This window comes from Haliaeetus albicilla, chromosome 4, assembly GCF_947461875.1.
Source record: "Haliaeetus albicilla chromosome 4, bHalAlb1.1, whole genome shotgun sequence".
Lineage (NCBI taxonomy): Eukaryota > Metazoa > Chordata > Aves > Accipitriformes > Accipitridae > Haliaeetus > Haliaeetus albicilla.
The window spans coordinates 42,081,268-42,100,848 of record NC_091486.1 but is presented as its reverse complement, the minus strand read 5'-3'; the positions used below and the strand labels follow the sequence as shown (position 1 = coordinate 42,100,848).

Sequence of the window (19,581 nt, the reverse complement as noted above, 5' to 3'; positions counted from 1 at the left end):
TTGCTTCTCTTCATAATCTCTTTTTGGGGCCCAGCATTGAAAAGTTAGGCTTGTGATGTTTATCCTGAAGTCAAATCTGCAGCTTTTTAGCCACTCCTGTCTCTACATGGAATTTGTGTATCCAAATACCTTTACAATTACCCCAGGAAACGTAATGACTGAGTGTTGGAAGGCAACCATACAAAAACATGAGGCACAGAACTCAAGAAAGATGAAGCTTGGCCTTACAGTGACATAGTAAAAAGTATGCAATATCATTGTATAAGGTATAAAACGAGACTACTCTGTTGAGTTATCTGCCTACAGTCATGCTGGATTTTAGCCCATGATAATACAGTAAAAGGAAGGACTAGAGGTATCCTTTCTGAGCACATACTTTAAGAAACAGAAGTTACTTGTCAAGCACTGGCCAGTAATTTTGTTTTGTAACCAAGAATATGTGATTATTTAAAACCCCATAAATCTGTATTCCTATCTACTACGGAAAATAATGTTTGCTTTGAAAAACTCTAAAATCTTTTCAGTGCCCCCTTTTTTTTTTTTTTTTTTAGTAGGTAGGTATGTCATGCCTTCTTACAATTAAGGTGTGGTGCAGGAATTTGAATTTATGCTTGTTTTTTAATAGATGTCAAGCGTGACCTTTCAGACTTGCCAAATTTTTTTGCTGTAGGTGGATTTACTGAGAAGTCATGAAAACAGCAGTGCTTAACGGTTTCAAAATATGATTTGAAGGCTCAATTTCCCCGGATATGTGTTTATACTCTCTAGTATGCCTTCTCATAGTTTAAAATAGTTCTCTGCTGCAATTAACATAGAAGGTAAAGAGCTGGTGAAAATCTATGGCAATTACTATCCTAAATTTGCACAGTGAAATCGACGTGTAATCACAAATAGAAACGTTTGAAAATCTCAAAATAATGTTATAAGGCAATTTATCTCACCTTATAACTGGGATCCTGAAAAAAGCAGTAATTTAAGCTCCAGCTTTTTCTTTAGAAAAGCAGTGGTACGTGAATTTGACAATAGGTGGAGCTGTCTGCGAGAGAAGCAACCACCTCTTTGCAGCTGATTTTTTTATACCGCTTTTAGAGCACAGCTTCAAGACTTTGCCTTATTGTCATATTCATCTGGTTTAGTGGGCTGTCTGTCAGGGGGCTGCTTTTACATCAGGCAGTCCTGAACCCTGGATGCTGAATATGGTCCAGGCTCCTGCCTCCTTTACAATACAAGACTTGTCTCAGATTTCTCATTTTAGTAGTTCATTGTACTATGAACTAGTAGACCAGACAATGCAACTTTTAGCATTACCTGTAATCTCTGGAAGAGGCCTGGGGCCAGGCTGATTCACAGTCACGCAAAGGGCAGACTGAAGTGGACTGTACCTTGGTTATCAGTTGTCCATCCTCTATCTAATCCCACACTAAAATTGGGCGGAGTCAAGCCACTGTCATTAATAGTGAAGCTAAGCTAATATGACTTCATGTTAGGACATGTACAAGTGAAAGATCCACAGAGCCTGTGCTGCTATGGAGATGCAGAAATGCAACATATGGATCAAGCAGATCAGCTTTTAAAATCTTGCTCTAATATATAATACTCATCATAGATCAAATATACACTGATCTGTAATAAAAAATACTGTAATTACTGATCATCCACTACACTAGTGACCGTGCAAGAAGCTAAATCACTTGGTGGAACTTTACAGACTGCAAGTAAATGGTAAATGTGACAGCCCTTAAAATACAGGATAGGCAAAGTTCCTATGAATTTGCTCATAATAGAGGTAGACCTACCGGGAGAAGTTTTAGATCTTCCAGGATATTATCAATGTAATGAAACTCCGAGTTCTCCAGCTCCACCATCTCTTTTTTTATTTCCAGGATCCGGCCAATCACGCCATCTAGCACTTGCCGAATCACCATCCGTTTCTGCCGGTGAATGAGTCGGTCGTGGGCCGTCTCCAAGTTACGGAAGATTTGCATGTATTTGATGTAGGAAGCAGCTAACATCTTGAACGCTTCCACACGGTCCTTGTCTGGCTGGAGGAACTCTTCTCTTTCTCTTTGGAGCTGGATGTCGAGGTCTTTCTGGGCATCTGTCCACATCTTATTGTAAGTGCTAAGTGAAAAGAGAAGACTATGTTAACCTGACATGAAAGTAAGAGTTAGCACACAAGGATTCTGGGGCTCTGTGTGTGTGGATTTCTCAAAACAAGCCTGGAAATGTGAGCCATTATATTTATAAAGAGATTTTAACTACAGTGCATTTTAAAAACCATTAGCGAAAGTTTCTCGTTTTAAAAACAGGAATCTTAAAATGCTGCTTTATTAACAAGAGCTTAAAAGTTAAAAACTTTTTGACTTCATCCAAAACATATGCTTGAAGCTGCAACCCTGATAAGGTCGTGAGTTTCGTTCAGTTACACTGAGATGATCATTTAACAGAAAAGGTGTCTTCCCCTTAAAGCCCTTATGGTGGGCAAAGGTCTCTTTCAGGTCTTTCCATGTTTGTGCTGAGAACCAACTGATGTTTCTAAAGCATGTGTTGCTTTTCTGCCTTTCTGAAGTGGTTGCTCAGAGCTAATTGTAGGGTAAAGGCTGTATTGGTGCTAATGGTAGAGCATAGCTTGGGCACTGTTTTGAATGTGAAGTGAGGAAAGTAATTTATTTCTATGGCAGCAAGTGTTGCACTCCAAGCAATTGCTACATCTCTGGTCCAGTGGCTAGAGGATTATGTGACATGGAAGATGTCACCTAAGGCTAGCTACATTTCCAGAAGCGATAATGCTGTTTACTTGGTAGTTCTGGTAGGAATAGGTGGAGCTCTGATGTTAGCACGGACTGGCTGTCAGTGGCTTTTCATGGTAAAAGCAGATTAGTGATGAATATTGTGAGAAATCATCCTAAAGTAACAGGAAATGGACTCTGGACAAAATGAGGCTTTTATTCAGAGAAGAGCTCAAACGGTAGGTTTGTCACTGAAAGGTGCCAACATCTGTGGTAGTGAAAGACCCTTTTAGGTCCTGTTCTACTTTGTAACCTCTCTTTGCCAACTGGAGACTCTCTCTTGGGAGTGACAGGTGTCAAAAAAATCTTACATCTTTGAAAATGCTTCTCTACCAGCAGAGCTAAGAAATTTCTTCTGCACTGTGCTGAGACTCAATTATGCTGGGAGAAAAACAGTTGATTCACATTGTCAGGTTTGCAGGAGGAGGGGAAAACTATGGGTCAAGGTAACAGGGAAATCTGGCTTTTATTTCTTAGATCTAGGAATAAAGGCCATTGGCCTCAACGGTGCAATAGAGACCCATCCACGTGCTTAAGCAAGCTATTGCTTGCTGCAGCTAGAGCCTCTCAAAGAAGGATGAAGACAGTAAAAGGCCCTGCCTCCATCAGATGAACTTTCAGAGCAGCCCTTTTGCTGGTCTGAGCAGCATTGAGGGAGTGCTTGTGTATCAATTCTGACAAGAAAGCTGGGCAGCTGTTAACATTGCTTGTGCTTGATAATAAATGCCTAAGCTGGAGATCTGTCAGCTGATCTTATCATTCCTAATCTTGGAGTACAGAATGACCTGAGGCTTGTGCTGTGGGAGAGACCAGCGGGGTGGACAGGACAAACTCCAGCCCACAAGTGCCCCGAGTGTGGGGTGTGTGCTGCACATCCAGGATTCTGATGGTACTGTTGGGACTCCCTGGAGCAGTCAGCAAAAACACCACCAATCTGAACCCTGCTATTGAATTTGCACCACTAGCTTTATAAAGTGCATATTATACTTTTCAGCTGACATGGGTTTCTGCAGGATGCATCTGGTATTGCTTTTCCTAATGCCTCTGCAGCCCACCCAGGTCTTTCCCTTTCCTTTTTTCCTACTTCATTTACATCCCATTGCAACACCCAAATCACTCAATTGCTGCAATTAACCCAGGTGCAGGAGATAAACAAAATAAAACCAACAGAGTGGAGAAGATTGGCACAAACAAGACCAGTATCAGCTTTGACCTAACAGCTCTGCTGGTTGATCAATGGCAGTTTTGTACACTTCCTCTAAAGTCAGGACACGAAGAACGTATACTGGTGTGAGGTTCACAGGGTTTTCCAGCACCGAAGGAAACAACGTGGTATTGTACTTACTTAGCTGTGCCTACTCACAGACCATTTGATAGTGGGGAGGTTATAAATCTTTGAGGAAGCCTAGCCCTGTAGGCTGTCCCCACAACCATACCGCTGATTTATGAACAAGTGGGTATCCTTGGGCTAGAGCATTTTGAATGCCAGTTATTGCATGGAGACAACAGATTGTACCGCAGCAAGAACCGACTCCACAATTGTCCACTCCAATTTACAATAATCTCCCTTTCTGCCTCCCCTGACTAAGGAATGTCAAGTGGTTCCTCCTGCTGAGCTAGCTAATATCCAGTTTCTTTTTATATTTAGAATGACTTCTTGAGGGAGGAGGGAGACAGAGCGCTCTAGCCCTTCAGAGTGTGTTAACACAGCGCAATATAGATGGAACATAATCGCTTCCATAAAGAATTAGTTTATCAGATAAGCATTAAGATGATAGCAAGCATGTTGCTGTGGGTCAGATGTTAAGACTATGGATATTATGGTGTGTTTGTAGCTTTTGCAGCAGTGATGTTCTGTGTAAATGAGGGCAAAAGAATTGACAGGCCCACTGAAAAACAAAGTACTAAAGGAAAAGATTGACGTGGAGCTGCTAAATTTTCAGCTGTGATAAGCTGATAGCTCCTGTGTACCTGTTGTGGTCAGGGTGACTGTCCCTTGCAGGGACCTGGCCCTAGTGCTTCTGTTAGTTAAGCACATGATGGGGAACAGCAGATACTTGATAACTGGACAGTGCAAGCAGAAATGTGATTTGAGTGTTTCTTTGGTTCACCCTGATTAAAAACTAGAGGACACGTGCACAGCCATTTGTTTCCCCTCCCCAAAACAGGATTATAATAATTACTTCAGGTTTTACTAGTGTCCAAATGGGAGCCCTTCTGGACGAGTTTGAAGCATCAGATGGCTTGGTGTTGATAACCCTTTCTGGGGGACTTGGCAGAGCTGCTATAACCCTGAGGAGCCCTTCAGCTTTGGAGACAAACATGTGCAAGGGTAGTCAGAAGGAGTAATGCATGTCTTCAAGGTTACATGTTAAAAGCAAAGGACAGGACTGACTCTTCTTGCCTGTTAATCAGACAGCATGTGTCCCCCAAGTCTCTACTTGAATTTTTCCCTGTTTGCTCAGTCTCCCTTTGCACTAAGTTGTAAACTCCCTCAAAGTTGCTTCCACACGCTGAAGGGGGAGTACAATGCAGCCTTGAGTGCGCTAGCTTTCTATTTACTGTTACTGGTTCATCTCGTAGGCTTCTTCCTGTTCTGTAACAGGTAGGTTGTGAGCTGTATCTGTGCCCGAGGATGATACTGCATCAGAATTAGAGTGGATTAGAGCATCTAACTAGCCTACTAGTGCAGGTACCCAGCAGGACTGAGCCTAATTTTCCTACTCAAGGCATAAGATTATTAAATCCTGAAAAAGAAAGAAGTCTGTCTCCTAATCTCTGCATGTGTATAGCAGCATAAGTAATGCTGCAAATTGTCATAGCAACTACAAAACAGGAGTGTTATGGGGAAAATAAGCAATGCTGTAATGGGATGAGGAAAAAACACATAAGGTGACTTAATTCCAGAGCCCCCAGAGTGCTTTCTGGCAGCTTACAGCTTGGAGGGAAGGTCAAGGCTTTACCTCCTAACCGATGTCTCTTTTCTTCACTCCCACGGAGTTTAAAACAAGGGTTTAAGAAGACTCTTTTGCCATAGCATGACTACTAGTTTGAATCTCATTTTTATTGCTCAAAATAAAGCCTGATCAGCTTATTTAGAGTGAAGCTTACAAATATGTTTTTCTGCTTAAGTTATAAAGAAATGTTTAAAATCCTGCCAAATTATGCATTGCCTCATTTTAATATTCCAGGGCCCTTTAACTCTGCATGTTTGCTTGACCCATCTCTTCTTACACTTAGAAAAATGTGTTGGTTTTGAGTACAGCTGAGGTTAGCCTGCTTACTTGTGTTGAACTGGTTCTGAGACTTCAGCATGCCCTTCTTGGAAGGATTTGTGCTGAGCATGCAAACTGTCCTTCAGACCACTCTTGAGCCAGTAGTGGAATCTGGCATCAGTGGGGTTACCTTTGTGTGTGTGGTTTTTCTTCACCCCCCCCCCCCCCCCCCCCCCCAAACTGTCTTGGTGTTTTTACTTAGCTGCCAAAGGGAACACTATTTCTGTTATTCCAGGACATGGCACAGTTTGCACTCCAAGCTGTGTCTGTCTCTGGATTTGTATATGGGCTGAACCCAGGCTTCTTTGATGCCTGATTTTTCTGGGCTGTCCTCCGAGGTCAGAAATATCTCACACTTTCACATGCCAACCATGTAAATGCAGAGTGTAGTGCTCTGTGGGCCCTACTGGTTTTTTGTGATGGATGGGCACATGTAAAGAGATGGAAAGGAAAACATTTGACTCTGACTTGGCCCAGCTCTCCTCATCTAACTTGATTAAATGAGTGCTAAATTGTGTGTGTTTTAAAACATTTCTGAAGCGTCTATGCTGCCACTGCAAACTACCTGCATTTCTTCTTTCTCAGAAGATGAGATTGGGCCATCTAACAGGGAATGGGGAAACCATTAGCAGGGCTTGTGACAGCAAGGGGCTGTAGCAGGGATCTGTGCTCTGCCGGCTCCTGCAGGCACAAAGAGCCCAGCACATATTCACCACCGCACAAATCAAGCCAACAGTCACGGAGCAGACGAGAGGAGACCAAAACATGGGTTTAGCAACAAGGAAGTGTGTGCAGGGGCCAGTCCTCAGGGTCTCCTCTAGATACTTGGGGCTTGACAGGTCAGCCATTGTGCTAAGCCCTGGGCAAACATGGGGGAGGGAAACCCTGCCCTGCAGCCTCTGTAAAATAAAGAAACAAGAGACAAAGGTTGGGAGGGGAAAGTGAGGCCTCGAGAGGAAAAGGGGCTTGCACAAATGCTGTTGCTGCTTTTCTTTTTTCTTCTCTCTTTCTAAAAATCACCAGACTTAAAATGACTGCTGGCTTACCCAGGTCAACAGTTACCTGTTCTCCCACTACAACCTGCTCAGGCATTGCATGGTGATTGCTGGGCTAAATATATTATAGGAGTAGCCCTCTCTTTTTTTTTTTTTTTCTTTTATCTTATTATAGACAAAACTTTTTTGGGGGTGGAGAGGTACAGACAGAAGCAGAGATCAGTGTGGCCTTATGACAGAACTGAATTGACTGAAAGGTTGTCTGAATCAATTCCTGTTTTAAAATCCTTTAGCCTGTAGTCTGGAGCTGCACAGGCTCACGATTCTGAGCCTGGTCAGGCCCACCTTGCTTCTAAAATAAGATCTGGCTTACAATTATGCCAAACTTCTTAGCTGGTGGTGAATGTAACACTGCCAGATGTCTTCTTTTAAGCATGCTTGCTCTAGCCATGATATTCTACAGTTTGAAGCATTTGTGGAAAATAAAGGATAAATCTCAATAGGCTTTGGTTGTGACAGGGGAAGAAGAAAACATACAGCCTGCTGTCATTGTTAATGTGAATAGCTCTACACTTCTGTCATCTCCAATTTCAGTCTTTGGCACTTATGACAGAAAGTGAACAGGGGATAAAAGGTTTTTGTGTCATAAATGTAATGGGAAACTGGAAGGAAGGTGAGGAAGCCTGCTTCACTAAGCACTGGGGGCAACACACCACACGTCAGCGTGTCTCACACTAAACTCACAAGGCTGATTGGAAAAATGGCTGTTTTCTAAAAGGAGGACATTGTGAAGCGATTAAGGTGGGGGAGACATTATTCTAGGCTGAACTTTGCTGTAGCCAGCTCCAAGGGCCATCCTTCTGTCCATCAGGCTGCAGCTCCTGCCTGGGCTGGAGGCTGCCCTCCTCTCTCAGGTAAGGAGGAGAACAGCAGCCTCCTTTCCGTTGCAAGCAGTATTTCTCCTGGCCAGGGAAGCATGAAAGGATGGGGAGGGAGAGCTCTGGTAACTTACATCCAATTACTGTGTAGCACTGCTGCGGCAGATACTGCAGTGAGCTCTTCACTGAAAGATGGATAGCTAGAAATAGGCCAGAGCTGTGAAGACCCTACCTACTCAAGCTCCAAGCAGCATTTGTCTATACCATGCTTTGGTGGGTGTAGTAATGAAGTTTATTTCAGCATTAACCATCCTATGTGCATAATTTGTTTTCCCTCTTCCTTAGAAAAGGAAAGAACAATCACCTGTCCAGCTGCCTACAGTTGCATGCATAAAGGGCAAATGCTGTCTCTGGGTGCTGCTCTACCTCTGCTAGCATCAGGAAGCTTTAAGCTCAAAGTTAACATGGTCCACTCAGTTTCTTGAAAACTGTAGTCTCTTCTTTCACTGTTTTCTAGCACAAGTGCTGCTGGGACATTTTCACTGACAATGCTTTTTCCCAAAGGCGACAATGTATGAGTAATGCGCAAGATCTTTCCCTACCTGCTCATTAAGGATGAAGGGAAGGAGGGAGTTGCAGCTTTGAGTCTTAGTTGTGATCATTTTGATTCTGTCTCTGTTTTCCTGCTTTAATATAAGCAGGATGACATGCTAATGCTCCCCAGGGTTGGAAAGAGGGGCAAAAATGAATCTGTGAATGCTTGGGAGATGCATGAGAGAGAACATGCTAGGAATGCCCAGGAGGAAGCTAATAATTATGGCGTTTGGATGGAATTTGAAGAATATGGCCTGGGGCCACATGCTGAATGAGGGGATAAAAAGAAATATTCAACAACAGCCCAATCGCTGAATGAGGCTGGGGCCCCGTGGGAGGAAAATAGGATATGATCACAACATAAGAAACTGCATCATAGTACAGCCATGTTAAGTAGGAGAGAGAAGAGAGGATTAAAAGTTGCACTGAAATTTTCTTACATTTTGGTTTTGCAACCTTAATTTTCTTTAACTGAGCTTTGGGGATGTAATACAAAAATACATAGCTCTCTTTTGGTTGTTTCTGTCAGAAGCAGAAGGGGAAATGCTAAAGAACTTGTCTTAGATCAATATTTAACCACTGAATCAATCTATTTGTGACATGAGATTAATTTTAAAGCTTTTTGATTGTTTAAAGCTCCTTGGTGGCAGTGGCAAATGTCTTGTAGCTGATTAAAACCTGGTAAAAATGGTAGCAGAGCCAAGACTCAGCTTTGAATGTGTCTGGACTAGGAATGTTAGGGCAAGTTAAGAAATTACTGGTCAAGATCTTACAGGTCAAGTAAATGGTAAACAAATTCATAAATGAGGAGGAAATGCAGCAGGAAAACATAAATGCAAAACCATCTATGTAAATTTCCTGTTCGATGTCTGGAACAGAATGTACATCCGTACGTAAATGCTGGGGTTTGAGTACTTTAGGAAGTGCCATACATCCAGCACTTCTTAATCAGCCCTACAGCAAATGTAATGGGTATGCTCTCTTGTGAGCACTACAACTGTCCTTAGAAAATGTCAAGCACATCTGGACATGCTGGCTTTTCTTTTGGCTGGCTGCTGGAGCCTACTGACCCTAAAAAAATATAGCTGAGTGCTTTCTGAGTGTACTCTCTCTATCCTGATACAAAGCTTACTAAAGCAGTGGATAACATGCTTCTGTGAGCTTTAGACTGTGCCGCTGTTAAAATCGCAGGGCCTTGAGGATGGTGAGCATGACCCATAAACTGACTGGAAATACTTGAAATCCAAGCCACGTAAATTGTGTGCAGTGTGACTCTGTACCGCAGAAGTTGCTAGTCTGACGCTCTGACTTGTGGTGCATGTGAGACAACTGCCCTGCACACACACTTACTACGTCTAGCATGACCAATTGGCTGCACAAGATGCATGCAATTTCTCTCTGTGTGTAGCAGCTGTTCTTCCAGATGTCTAAAAAGCAGCTGTTTACCTCAAGCTCAAAAAAAGCTATGTGTTGTGTAGCATTTCTATACAGTACACAGGATGTGACTGTACAGTAGTGAAAAATCGGTACTATAAACTTGACCGTGCCTACTGATGTGCCTACCTCTTTGTAGGATGGAGTCTGTCTTCTATGTGACATGGCAAGACAGGCAGCCATCTCTATTCCTAGCTAAATAAGGTGGTGTCCCCTAAAATATTTTTGCCCAAAATACCAAAGTTCTTTCTCATAAACCCTGTGCATTATTAGCTCTTTGCTTCACTGCCTTCAAGTAAGGCAGTCTGTTATAAGACATTTTTGTCGCATGGCTTTTAAAATACTTCTAATTTAGCATGATTTAGGGTACCCAGCCAGGATAACATCATACAATCATGTAACAGTAGCCTCAGTAACTTACCTGAGAACCAACTCAGCTGTACCTTGCAAAACAAGATAGCCTAGGACAAAAGGAAAGCATGCTCCTATTTCGTAACTACTGGCATTGATGACAACTCAGCTTTGTGCTGGGGAGGAATGCACAAGGCTGTGAACAGTAAACGTTAAGATAACTTTTTTTTATAGCTTTCCCAGCACTGTCAGCCCCAACCATTTAAAAATCATGAAATTAAACTTTTAAGGCCATGTATACTTAGGTAAGAATTTAATACTTTTTATTTTCCTGATGGTTTAGGAGCATTTTTGATTCACGTTTTTTGTTTGGTTGGTTGGTTTTTTTTTTTTTTTGTTTTAAAGGAATGCTGAGATTCTCAGGTGATAACCTGAATCCTGTTGCTGGGGCAACAAAGAAAAGCACAAACTGTCCAGAAAACTTGGTACACTGACTGAGGTGTAGAATACAGTAAACAAAACTATCCAGTGCATTGCTTAACTCAAGCTCTACAGATGCAGTGGTTGATGAACTGGTGTATATTCAGAATTCTGTTTACGAAGGACTGGATTAGCCTAGCTATAAATGCCGTGCTGTGCACAGCTAATAGAGTGATTATAGTTAAGCGAGCCAAGTAGCATCAATGTCAGATTGGAGCCCCTTACCAGCACCACTACCTTGTTTGGAAACAGAACTGTATATATTTTTGTCATGTGATGTGGAAAGATGTATATCATGTTTATATGGACTTGCTGTTCAATGCTTGCAATGCTACAGGAAATGCTAAAGAGCTCTGCCTCTATTAAAATTAAACAGAATTAGGCCAAACAGTTGAAGCACAAGTATTTTCCAACTATACTCAATTCTTTTTGCGTTAATATAGCTTAAGTAAGAGCAGCCGTGATTCAGACACTCAGTAGGAATGACAGATTCTGAGATAACTCTCTCAGGAAGAGGTCAAACTACTTTTGTGGCTTTTTTTTGGTTGGTTTTGTTTGTTTGTTTGTTTTCTTTTAAACAATGTAATTTAGATTACTATCCATTACTTTGTGAACTTCCCTTAACTGAGCGACCATGCCCAGTGTGAGGCACGATTAGTGCTACTACAAGCCAAGTCCTGCACCAGATTAGCCACGAACCTAACCAAGCCTTCCTCAAACTTACAGCTGCTGGAGGCTGTGCTGGCTCTGTGTCCTTGGACAGAGCCCCCAGACAGTTTCTGCTGTGCCCTTGGTGATGTTTTTCTTTATTCCTCTCAGGTCACCCTTCTCTTCTGAGCCAAGGAAAAGGAAGCTGCCTGGCTGGAATGCAGTGGAGTTGGCGGTGGTATCTGGCTGGGGGTGAAAATGCGTTGAGGCTGGGCTAGGGGAAACCCACCGTGAAGGTGACAAGGAGAGCTGCTCTAGTTCTGAGGCTGGAAGGATGTTTTAGAGCCTGAGAGGTTTTACCTGGCAAAGAGCTGGAGTTTGGAAAGACAATACTGAGCAAAAACACAGGAGGCTTTGAGGCTGGTACCTGTGGTGCTGGAGGAGGAGAAGGGCATGGATAAGAAGCCAGCAGAGGCTGTGCTCACAACTTGCTAGATATGGTCAGGTTTGACCAGGTCAGGCCTTGAACATGCAGGAGAGGAGCAGCAGGTAACAAATACTGCCCAAGGTTGGGTTCCCCCCTCCCCCGCCCTTTTTTTTCTCCTTAACGTACTATTATTTTTTGAACTTGAGCAAGCCACATCCAGCTCAGAACTGGGACCAAGAGCTGCCCCAAACTGGGTTGGTTATGCCCAGTACTCCTGGACCTGGAGGCAGCAAACAACAAAATACCGAGGGATAATGTCATGAAAGACGCTCACAGTTAGGTTCCCAGCTTTGTAGTGCGGAAATAATAATGCTTTCTTAACATGGGAGCCTGGTATCTTACTAATATTTCTGGAGAAATTAGCACGGCTCCTTGCAGGCACTTTGATCCAATGCCATCATCAGTGTCTGGTTATTGCAAATAAACTTTTAAAGCTTTGTGTTGTGCTGTGAAAGCATGAGGAGTTCATTAGGAAAAAAAAAAAACCCAACCAACCAACCCAGTATGTGCAAATTTTGGTCTGTAAGAGAGGAAAAAGTATTTTTTGCGAGCGGGAAAGGGCCTAGTGTCTGAGTAGGAATAATATTAATATTGGCCTAAGCGCTGCCGAGGTGATCCGATTCCTTTGCGGGGCCGAATCCCGCCCTTTTCAAAGCACCCCTTGGGCTGGCTGACCCCCGCCACCGCCTCAGGGGAGACCCGGGGCCGGCGCCGCGGCCTGGCCCGGCGGGAAAGGGCGCCCGGGCCTCGCACCAGTGAACAAGGCCCGGCGGAACCGGTTGTACCGCCCATCGTACCGGCAGGTGTTGTCCTATGGAGGTACCTGGAGGGAGGGTGGTCTCATTTTTTTGTTTTTAAACCCCCTTAAACGGGGTTTTCGCCCGGGCACCTGCGGCCCCTCGCCCCGCCTGGCCCCCGCGCCCCGCGCTACTCACGCCTGAGACATGCCGAGGTGCCGCGGGGCCGCTCCTCCGCCGCGGGGCCGGCCCGCCGGCCACGGCGCCCCGGCACCGAGCCCCAGGCCGCCCGCCGAGCCGCCCCGGCCCGGCCCTGCTCTGCTCTGCCGCGGCTGGCGGCGGCTTGTCCGCGGCCCCGGCAACCGGGCGGCTTGCGCGGGCCTCGCCGTTACCGCGGAGACGGGGCGGGTGTGTGCGTGGGGATCCCCTCCTCGGTGCTGCTTCAGGACCTGTCCTGGGAACAAAGTGAGTTATTTCCCCCTTTATTTCCCTCCCTTTATTTATTTTCCTTTATTTATTTTTCTTTTTCTCCCAAGGGGTTGTCCCAGTTGCATTTTTATTTTTCTTCTTTTTTTTTTTCTTTCCCCAAGTACCTATCGAGGCAAGTTTCTAGTGGTTTTCCATTCCCTTACCACTTAAAAACCAGTTTATAATTATTTTTTCTCTTGCAACAGCTGGAAATATGCCTCATGCCTTGTATTCCCTTCCATCAGTTGCATCCTCAAACCTAGCACATCTGTACGCCAAAGGCAGCTGGGAAGTGACTGTCTCCGTCTCCATCCCATCTATTGGTGCTTCATCACTCCTAGCAGGATTTGCTTATTTTTTGCTTCCTTTTTTTTTAAAAAAAAAAAAAAAAGAAGCAAGCAATGGGAGCATGTTGCAATGCAGCCTGTAAAATCACACCCGTAATTTCTGAGCCCTGGTTTGGTAGGAGGTTGGCTTCGAGGGCGATACAGCTGTTTTGCCTCCTTGTAAATGCTATCTAGCTGGTAGTGAAGCTGGAGTTTTTAAAAATAATTGTTCTAATTTACTGCCTGTGTGCAGAGTGGGAAGTATCCGTTGCAGAACATTAAAAGGTTCCTTCTTTAAAAGGAGAAAAATCAAAGCTAGCGAGACAGGATTACAGCACATCACATTTTTGGGGGAAAAAAAATGCACTCCTCCGCGAAGTGGGTGGGGAAGGGAAAAGGCAAGAAGTTTGGGACAATGAGTCTTTTGCCAGCAACTGCGTTTTTTGCCATAAATCTCTGGGTGTCTGTGTTCCTTTGTCTTTTTTTTTTTTTCTTTCCCCCTTGAAGCCCCAGCTTGCATAATTAGGTGAGACTCTTGGCTATCAGGTTTTTGAAATAAAGTTCATAGACCCTGTGGTTTTGGAGAAAAAGCTTGAAAATGTTAACCTTGAAGAATCAAGACTATAATAAAAACCATCTAAGGTGTATTATTTCTCAAGCCGTATGATGGTTATGCCCATCACTTGATTTCTTTTGATGTATTGTATCAGTGGGTTTGAGCTATACGAGTAAATGAGCAAGTAAGCTTAGTACCTGTTGCTTTTTCTTTGGGGGAGGGGGTCAGAAAATGGTGTAATATCAGCTTGTAATTAGCTGTGTTAATCTGAAAGCGGCTCTTCATGCTGATGCAGTTTGCATCAGAAATTTGTCTGCTTCCTTTCAGTGCCTGGTTCTTACCCATATGCAGGTTGGAGGGGGTCTCAAAAGCAGTAACTTGTGTTTTGTTCTTATTTAATACTTTAACTGACCCTTCGCAGCCAGGATGGAAACCTTACATTTTTATTTCCATTAATGCGGGCATTCGTACATCACTTCTTTTGCTGAACTTTTTTTTTTTCAGCCAAGAGTTTTACCAGCAGAGTCTCATAAGTATTGTCTCTATCAGTGCTTGTGGTTTTAAGGACTAATTTGGCTGTAACCCCTAAGCAATATACCTTTTCCTGTAGACCTCAAGATACCATTCCCAAATCATCAAGAGAAAGGGAGTAACACTTGCAATTCAATAAGTAAATTCAGGAATTGGAGTTGGAATAGAAGACTTCAGTGCTTTTATTCTGTAATGCATTGCTCAAAAATAGCTTCTAAAATTAATAGCTAAGTAACCTATTGTATGTGTTTGAGACAAAAAAGTAGGAAGCTTTCTGAAGCAATTGAAATGAGAGCAACAAGACTGCTTGATACGATGTGGATGTTAATTATTAATCTGAGTTTATTGCCCTCTGTTAGCACCTTGATGTCACAGTGCAAAGGATGGTCTTTATTGTGCTGGAAGCTGTATTAAAGATGAAGTAATGCCCATTGCTCACTTCCCTGCCGTCTTCTCCACCCTCCCCCCCCAAAAAAAAAAGTTGGAGGAAAGCAAACATCTTCCTTTTAAAAATGGGAAATTAAGTTACAAAAAAGTGAAGTGCGTGAGAGTGTGCAGAGCCTGTGCATGAGCTGAGGGGCTTTTTATCTTCATCAGTTTGTAGGGAACTTGGAAAATAAAAAAAAAAGAATTGCGTTGCTGGAAAAAGTCATGCAGTAAAATTAATTATGACATAAGTAGATTTGATATTTTTTTTCATGGGAAAGGAGCCTGCTTTGTAGCTGAAATGGGAGTAGTGTATGAGAAATAAGTAATTGGTTTAGCCTAAGAAAATAGACATTTATAAGCAGAAAAACTGGGGACTGTGAAATATTCTGGTTTGCTGTAGGTTTCCAGTTGAATCCTCGAGCTTTCAAGTAATTTGAAGCGAGAGGATGCAGGTCTGCCTGGGCTGTTTGGACAGTGCTATCCTCAAAGGACTGCCCTGTGATATATTTTCTGCTGTGGCTGTGTCTCTGCTTCAGGTGCGGCACAGCTGCGCTCCATCCCTATCTCCAGCTTTCTTCTCCTTTTCTTTCCTTTATCTCCTTTCTTGTCTCTTCCCCTGGAGCACTGCAGCCTGAATTGCAGCTGAGGTCCAGCAGACCGTTGATGGTCAGTCAACACCATGAAGTATTTCAGTCTTTCCAGTCCAGCATCGCGCATAGCTGATAATCACTACAGGCACCAAACCATCTGAGATCTCTGGGTACCACCAGAGATTAAAGGGATTTGTAGTTGTTATTCCACACACTGTACGTTTTTTGTATAGCATTGATAGTGATGTCCTCATCAAGAACATGTTGCATTAAAAGATAAAACTGTGTTATTTAATCTATCCAGTAGGAATAGGTGATGGGTTTTATACAGCGTGTTCCTTTTGGCATCTGTAATTCCTTAGGCTCTTGCAAACACAAGCTTAAAAGTTCTGCTGCCTTGGAAACTAGGTGCCATCGTTTCTCAGAAAAGTTTTTTCTTACGAGCTTAAGAGGCAACTAGTGAGCTTACAATAGGATAACGTATAAAACTGGAGGACCTTGTTCCCCTAAACGCAGGTCCCTGGCAAAGAGTTTAGCGCACCTGTCTCTTATTGAGTAAGGGCTTAAGTAAAGCAAGGAACATAATAGGAAAAATGTTCTGCCCTTGCAACTCATATTTCAAAGCACTTACGAAGGTCTGGATTGTCCCTCAAGGCACAGGATGGAAGGTGGAGTGGTTTTTTTTGTGTGTGTGTGTGTTGCTGGCCCAAAGAGCATGCAAAGGGAGAGGCTGTGGGTCAGGGCTTTCTCCATCATGCGGAATGGATGAGCTGAGGCTTTGGGCCACTTGCTTGTTGCTTGTTGGCCATGGGGACAGGTGTGAGATATCTGTGCTGCATCTCCCTGGAGCGTAGGATGTGATGTGCTCTACGAGGTGTCTCTTGCTGACATGAGGCATCTTTGAAGGGGCCCGTTTGCATGCTGCTAATGAGCTGCATGAAGTGGGGTTGTGAAGAAATGCCAGGAGGGTGGATTTTGCTGGATGTCTCACACTGAAAAACCACCTTGCTCCGTAGCCCTACCCCAGAGGGCCAGTGTGCCTCTCATCCTGGAGGGCTCAACAGAGGAGCTCTTCTGCCAGGGACAGTGGCTGTGACAGCACTTACAGCAGGGCAGCTGTCCCTAAATGGGGACCTGGTTCCAATTGAGTTGCACAGCAGACCTGTGAGTCCAGGAAATTGAGAAGTAGGACCTCTGACAGGCAAGCCTGGGGAGATGTTGCTCTGAGTTTCCTTGCAGGTGGGTGTTTGGTTTTCCTTTAGGCTTGGATTAAAGTGTGTGAAGGAGCTCTGGGTGGTTCTTCGCTGCAAGCTTGGGGATTTAGGTCTGCCTTGTGGCTTCAGTGCCGGCTTCCAGCTCACGCTGACACCCAGGAGGGTTGGCTCTGCCAGCTGAGCTGCGCTGACCAGTTCATGTAGCCTTGCGATCAGTTGCTGAGCTATTTTGCCAGTTAACATTAACTACTAGATCTACAGGAGGTTTGCTGCTAACTTCAAGGCTGAGTGAAGGGGATTTGTCGGCAGTCAGGTCTATTAGACTTTGATATAGCGCCAGCATGTTCATCAGGCCTGAGCGTGGTACATGGAGGAGGAGGATTGGAGCAGAATTAGAAGGTATAAAGTTCAAATCTAATTTGAAGAATTTTCCCTCTATCACTTAAATGTGGGAAATGTTCCTGTGGTTTCAGGTATAAAATGTCATACTTCATAAGGAGTGTGCGTTTTAAATCTCAGCCAGATATTAAATGCCATGCCACACTCTACTTCTCTCTTTGTTAAAAAGTAAAACCCCAAATCATCTCTCCTGAAATGATGTTGTTCGATAAAATTAAAGCTTTCAAAGGAAGCTGGTTCAAGTAGTGTCAGCTCTCTATTATTAGGAAACATCAGGTAGTGTATTGATTTTATTCTGTATTGATAATTGTTCATTGGTGTTTGGCTATTTAATTATTTAGGATGCTGTTCTTAGAGATTCCTACCAGCATAAATCTTGCAGTCGATACAGATTGACAATTAACATGTACCAGATGGTTTTTTTGGTGAGAAAGAAATAGAAAAAGGGATCAGACTCGGGCTTCTGGCAATTATCCAAGTAATTTGTTAGCAGAGGTTGTAGAAAACTGGTTGGCTTGAATATTTGGCTTCAGCTAGCAAATTTTTAATAAATTAACTTAAACACCGCATCAAGCTTTAGTCAGTTAGGAGGGCAAAGATCACTTTATGTTATTCTGCAAAACAAATATTGGAAATAAGTAGCATTTCTTTTGGTTATGTAATGTGAAGATGTATTCAATATTGCATGTGAAATGGCACTTCTGGAGAGACCCATTTAATTTCTTTTAAGATATACAGATCCTTTAAACATTTACTGACTTTATAGGCTCCCTAGTCAGCAATGTAAAATATTGTATAAGCTTCTCTTATAATTTTGATGGAAAAATGACAAAAAGCTTGACTGTTAATACTGGCTATGCATGCATATTAATCACTGAAAACTTAAAAAATTCTCACATTTTTAAGCAAACGAGGAGAAAATGCTACACAACACAAGCCGCTATCTGCTCCTTTCAGTTGCAGTGGGACTTTAGCTGATCTGAGCCCCCATGTCTCATGCCATGGTAAACGGGTAGGAGGTTTGGTGGGACCAGCCTGCTGGGGAGCCCTGGACTGATGAGAACTCAGAACAGCAAAGTGCTGCTTGCTTTCTATGGCAGGAGGGGGACGAAGATGCTGGTCTCTGATGTGGTCAGTTTATATGTACACTGGTTGATGGTCGTTCTGTTCGTGGAAAAAAATAGCTGTGAGATGTTGCTGTGAATTTTATGGGGCAGCAGGCTTAGCTTCAGCTGTCCTAGCCAATGCATGAGATGGAGAGGCTGTTGAAAAGTCCTTTGCTCTCCAGCTGGGGAGGTGGTGTTTCTGAGGATGACCAAGGTAGAGAAGACCATGAGTAAGGGGCAGGGGAAGCAGCTCAACCCTTCAGGGGTCAAGTCTGGATCAGGAAGATCTCCTTCCAGACCCACTGTCTGATTGAAGGGAAGTGTTTGAGCTCTGGGACTTCATGTCTTTAAAGCCAGCAACAGAGAGTGACTTGGGTCTAAAGGAGAAGGGAATGTTAGCCATCTGCTTCAGCAGTTCATTTTTTGCTTTGTTTTCCCTCTCACTCTCCAGTAAAGCACCTGTTGAATTAATCCTCTTTGATTCAACTCAAAAGTGAGGAAGTCAAACTCCTTGAGAGGCTGAGCAGCTCAGCTCTCATTTCCCCACGTTTCTGTGCAGGGGCTCTAGCTGGTGTGTTTTGGAGGCTTCAGAAGCAAAACTTGTTAAAGCAGGGAAGGGAGGATAATGAGGGGAGAGAATACTGAATTTTGCTGGACACAAGGATGAGCTGAGTCATGAAACAGTAGTCTGGAAGACTTGGAGATACCTTGGAGCTTCCCAAGTTGTTCTTGAGGATGGTGAGAAATGTTCTAGAGGTTCCATTTTAGTGCATCTTCAATGAAAACTAATTTGATTAAAAAAACCAAAACACCAAAACGCCTCTTATGAAATTGGATGCATCCTACTTTGTGCTGAAAAGTTAAAGGAAAGCAGAACGAAATGTCAGTAGAAAGTAACCCCAAAATACAGTGATTTTGTAGGGAGCTACAAGCCATCATCAGCTGAAATTTGGTGGCAACCTTCAGTTCTGCAGACATGCTTGATGCATTGTGTATTCACTTTTCCTGACCCCAAAGGCTGGGCAGCCAGTGCTGGCTGTGGAGTGAAAGAGGTTCCTCCAGAGGGTATCTGGGGAGAGGACCCTCTATGCCTACTCTGAGCTCTGGAGGAGCCTGTCTTACTCTGCTGGCCATTGGGATCCAAGCTTAAGCACTGAAGGCTAAGATGGATGAGCAATTTTCGTGATCCCTCCCCCGTAATTGCCCCTCTCTTTGTGTTTAGGCTCTAGGGACGTTATATCCAGTATGTGGGGACTCAGTTTCCATCTGGAGTGTCCCGGAATGAGTTAGGTTC

The 19,581-nt window shown here is 43.6% G+C and overlaps 1 protein-coding gene across 2 annotated transcripts in view; it reads right to left on the bottom strand.

Annotated features, from left to right (window-relative positions):
* The window catches only part of IQCA1 (IQ motif containing with AAA domain 1), a 113,163-nt gene extending 99,762 nt beyond the window's left edge, over positions 1 to 13,401 (bottom strand). For both annotated transcript variants that reach the window (XM_069782131.1, XM_069782132.1), the window contains exons 1-2: positions 12,867 to 13,401; positions 1,797 to 2,121 (exon numbers count right to left, since the gene is read on the bottom strand). In XM_069782131.1, the coding sequence (XP_069638232.1) occupies positions 1,797 to 2,121; positions 12,867 to 12,877 (336 nt within the window). In that variant the 5' untranslated portion in view covers positions 12,878 to 13,401. The remainder of the gene's footprint in view (positions 1 to 1,796; positions 2,122 to 12,866) is intronic.
* Positions 13,402 to 19,581: the final 6,180 nt, after the last annotated feature.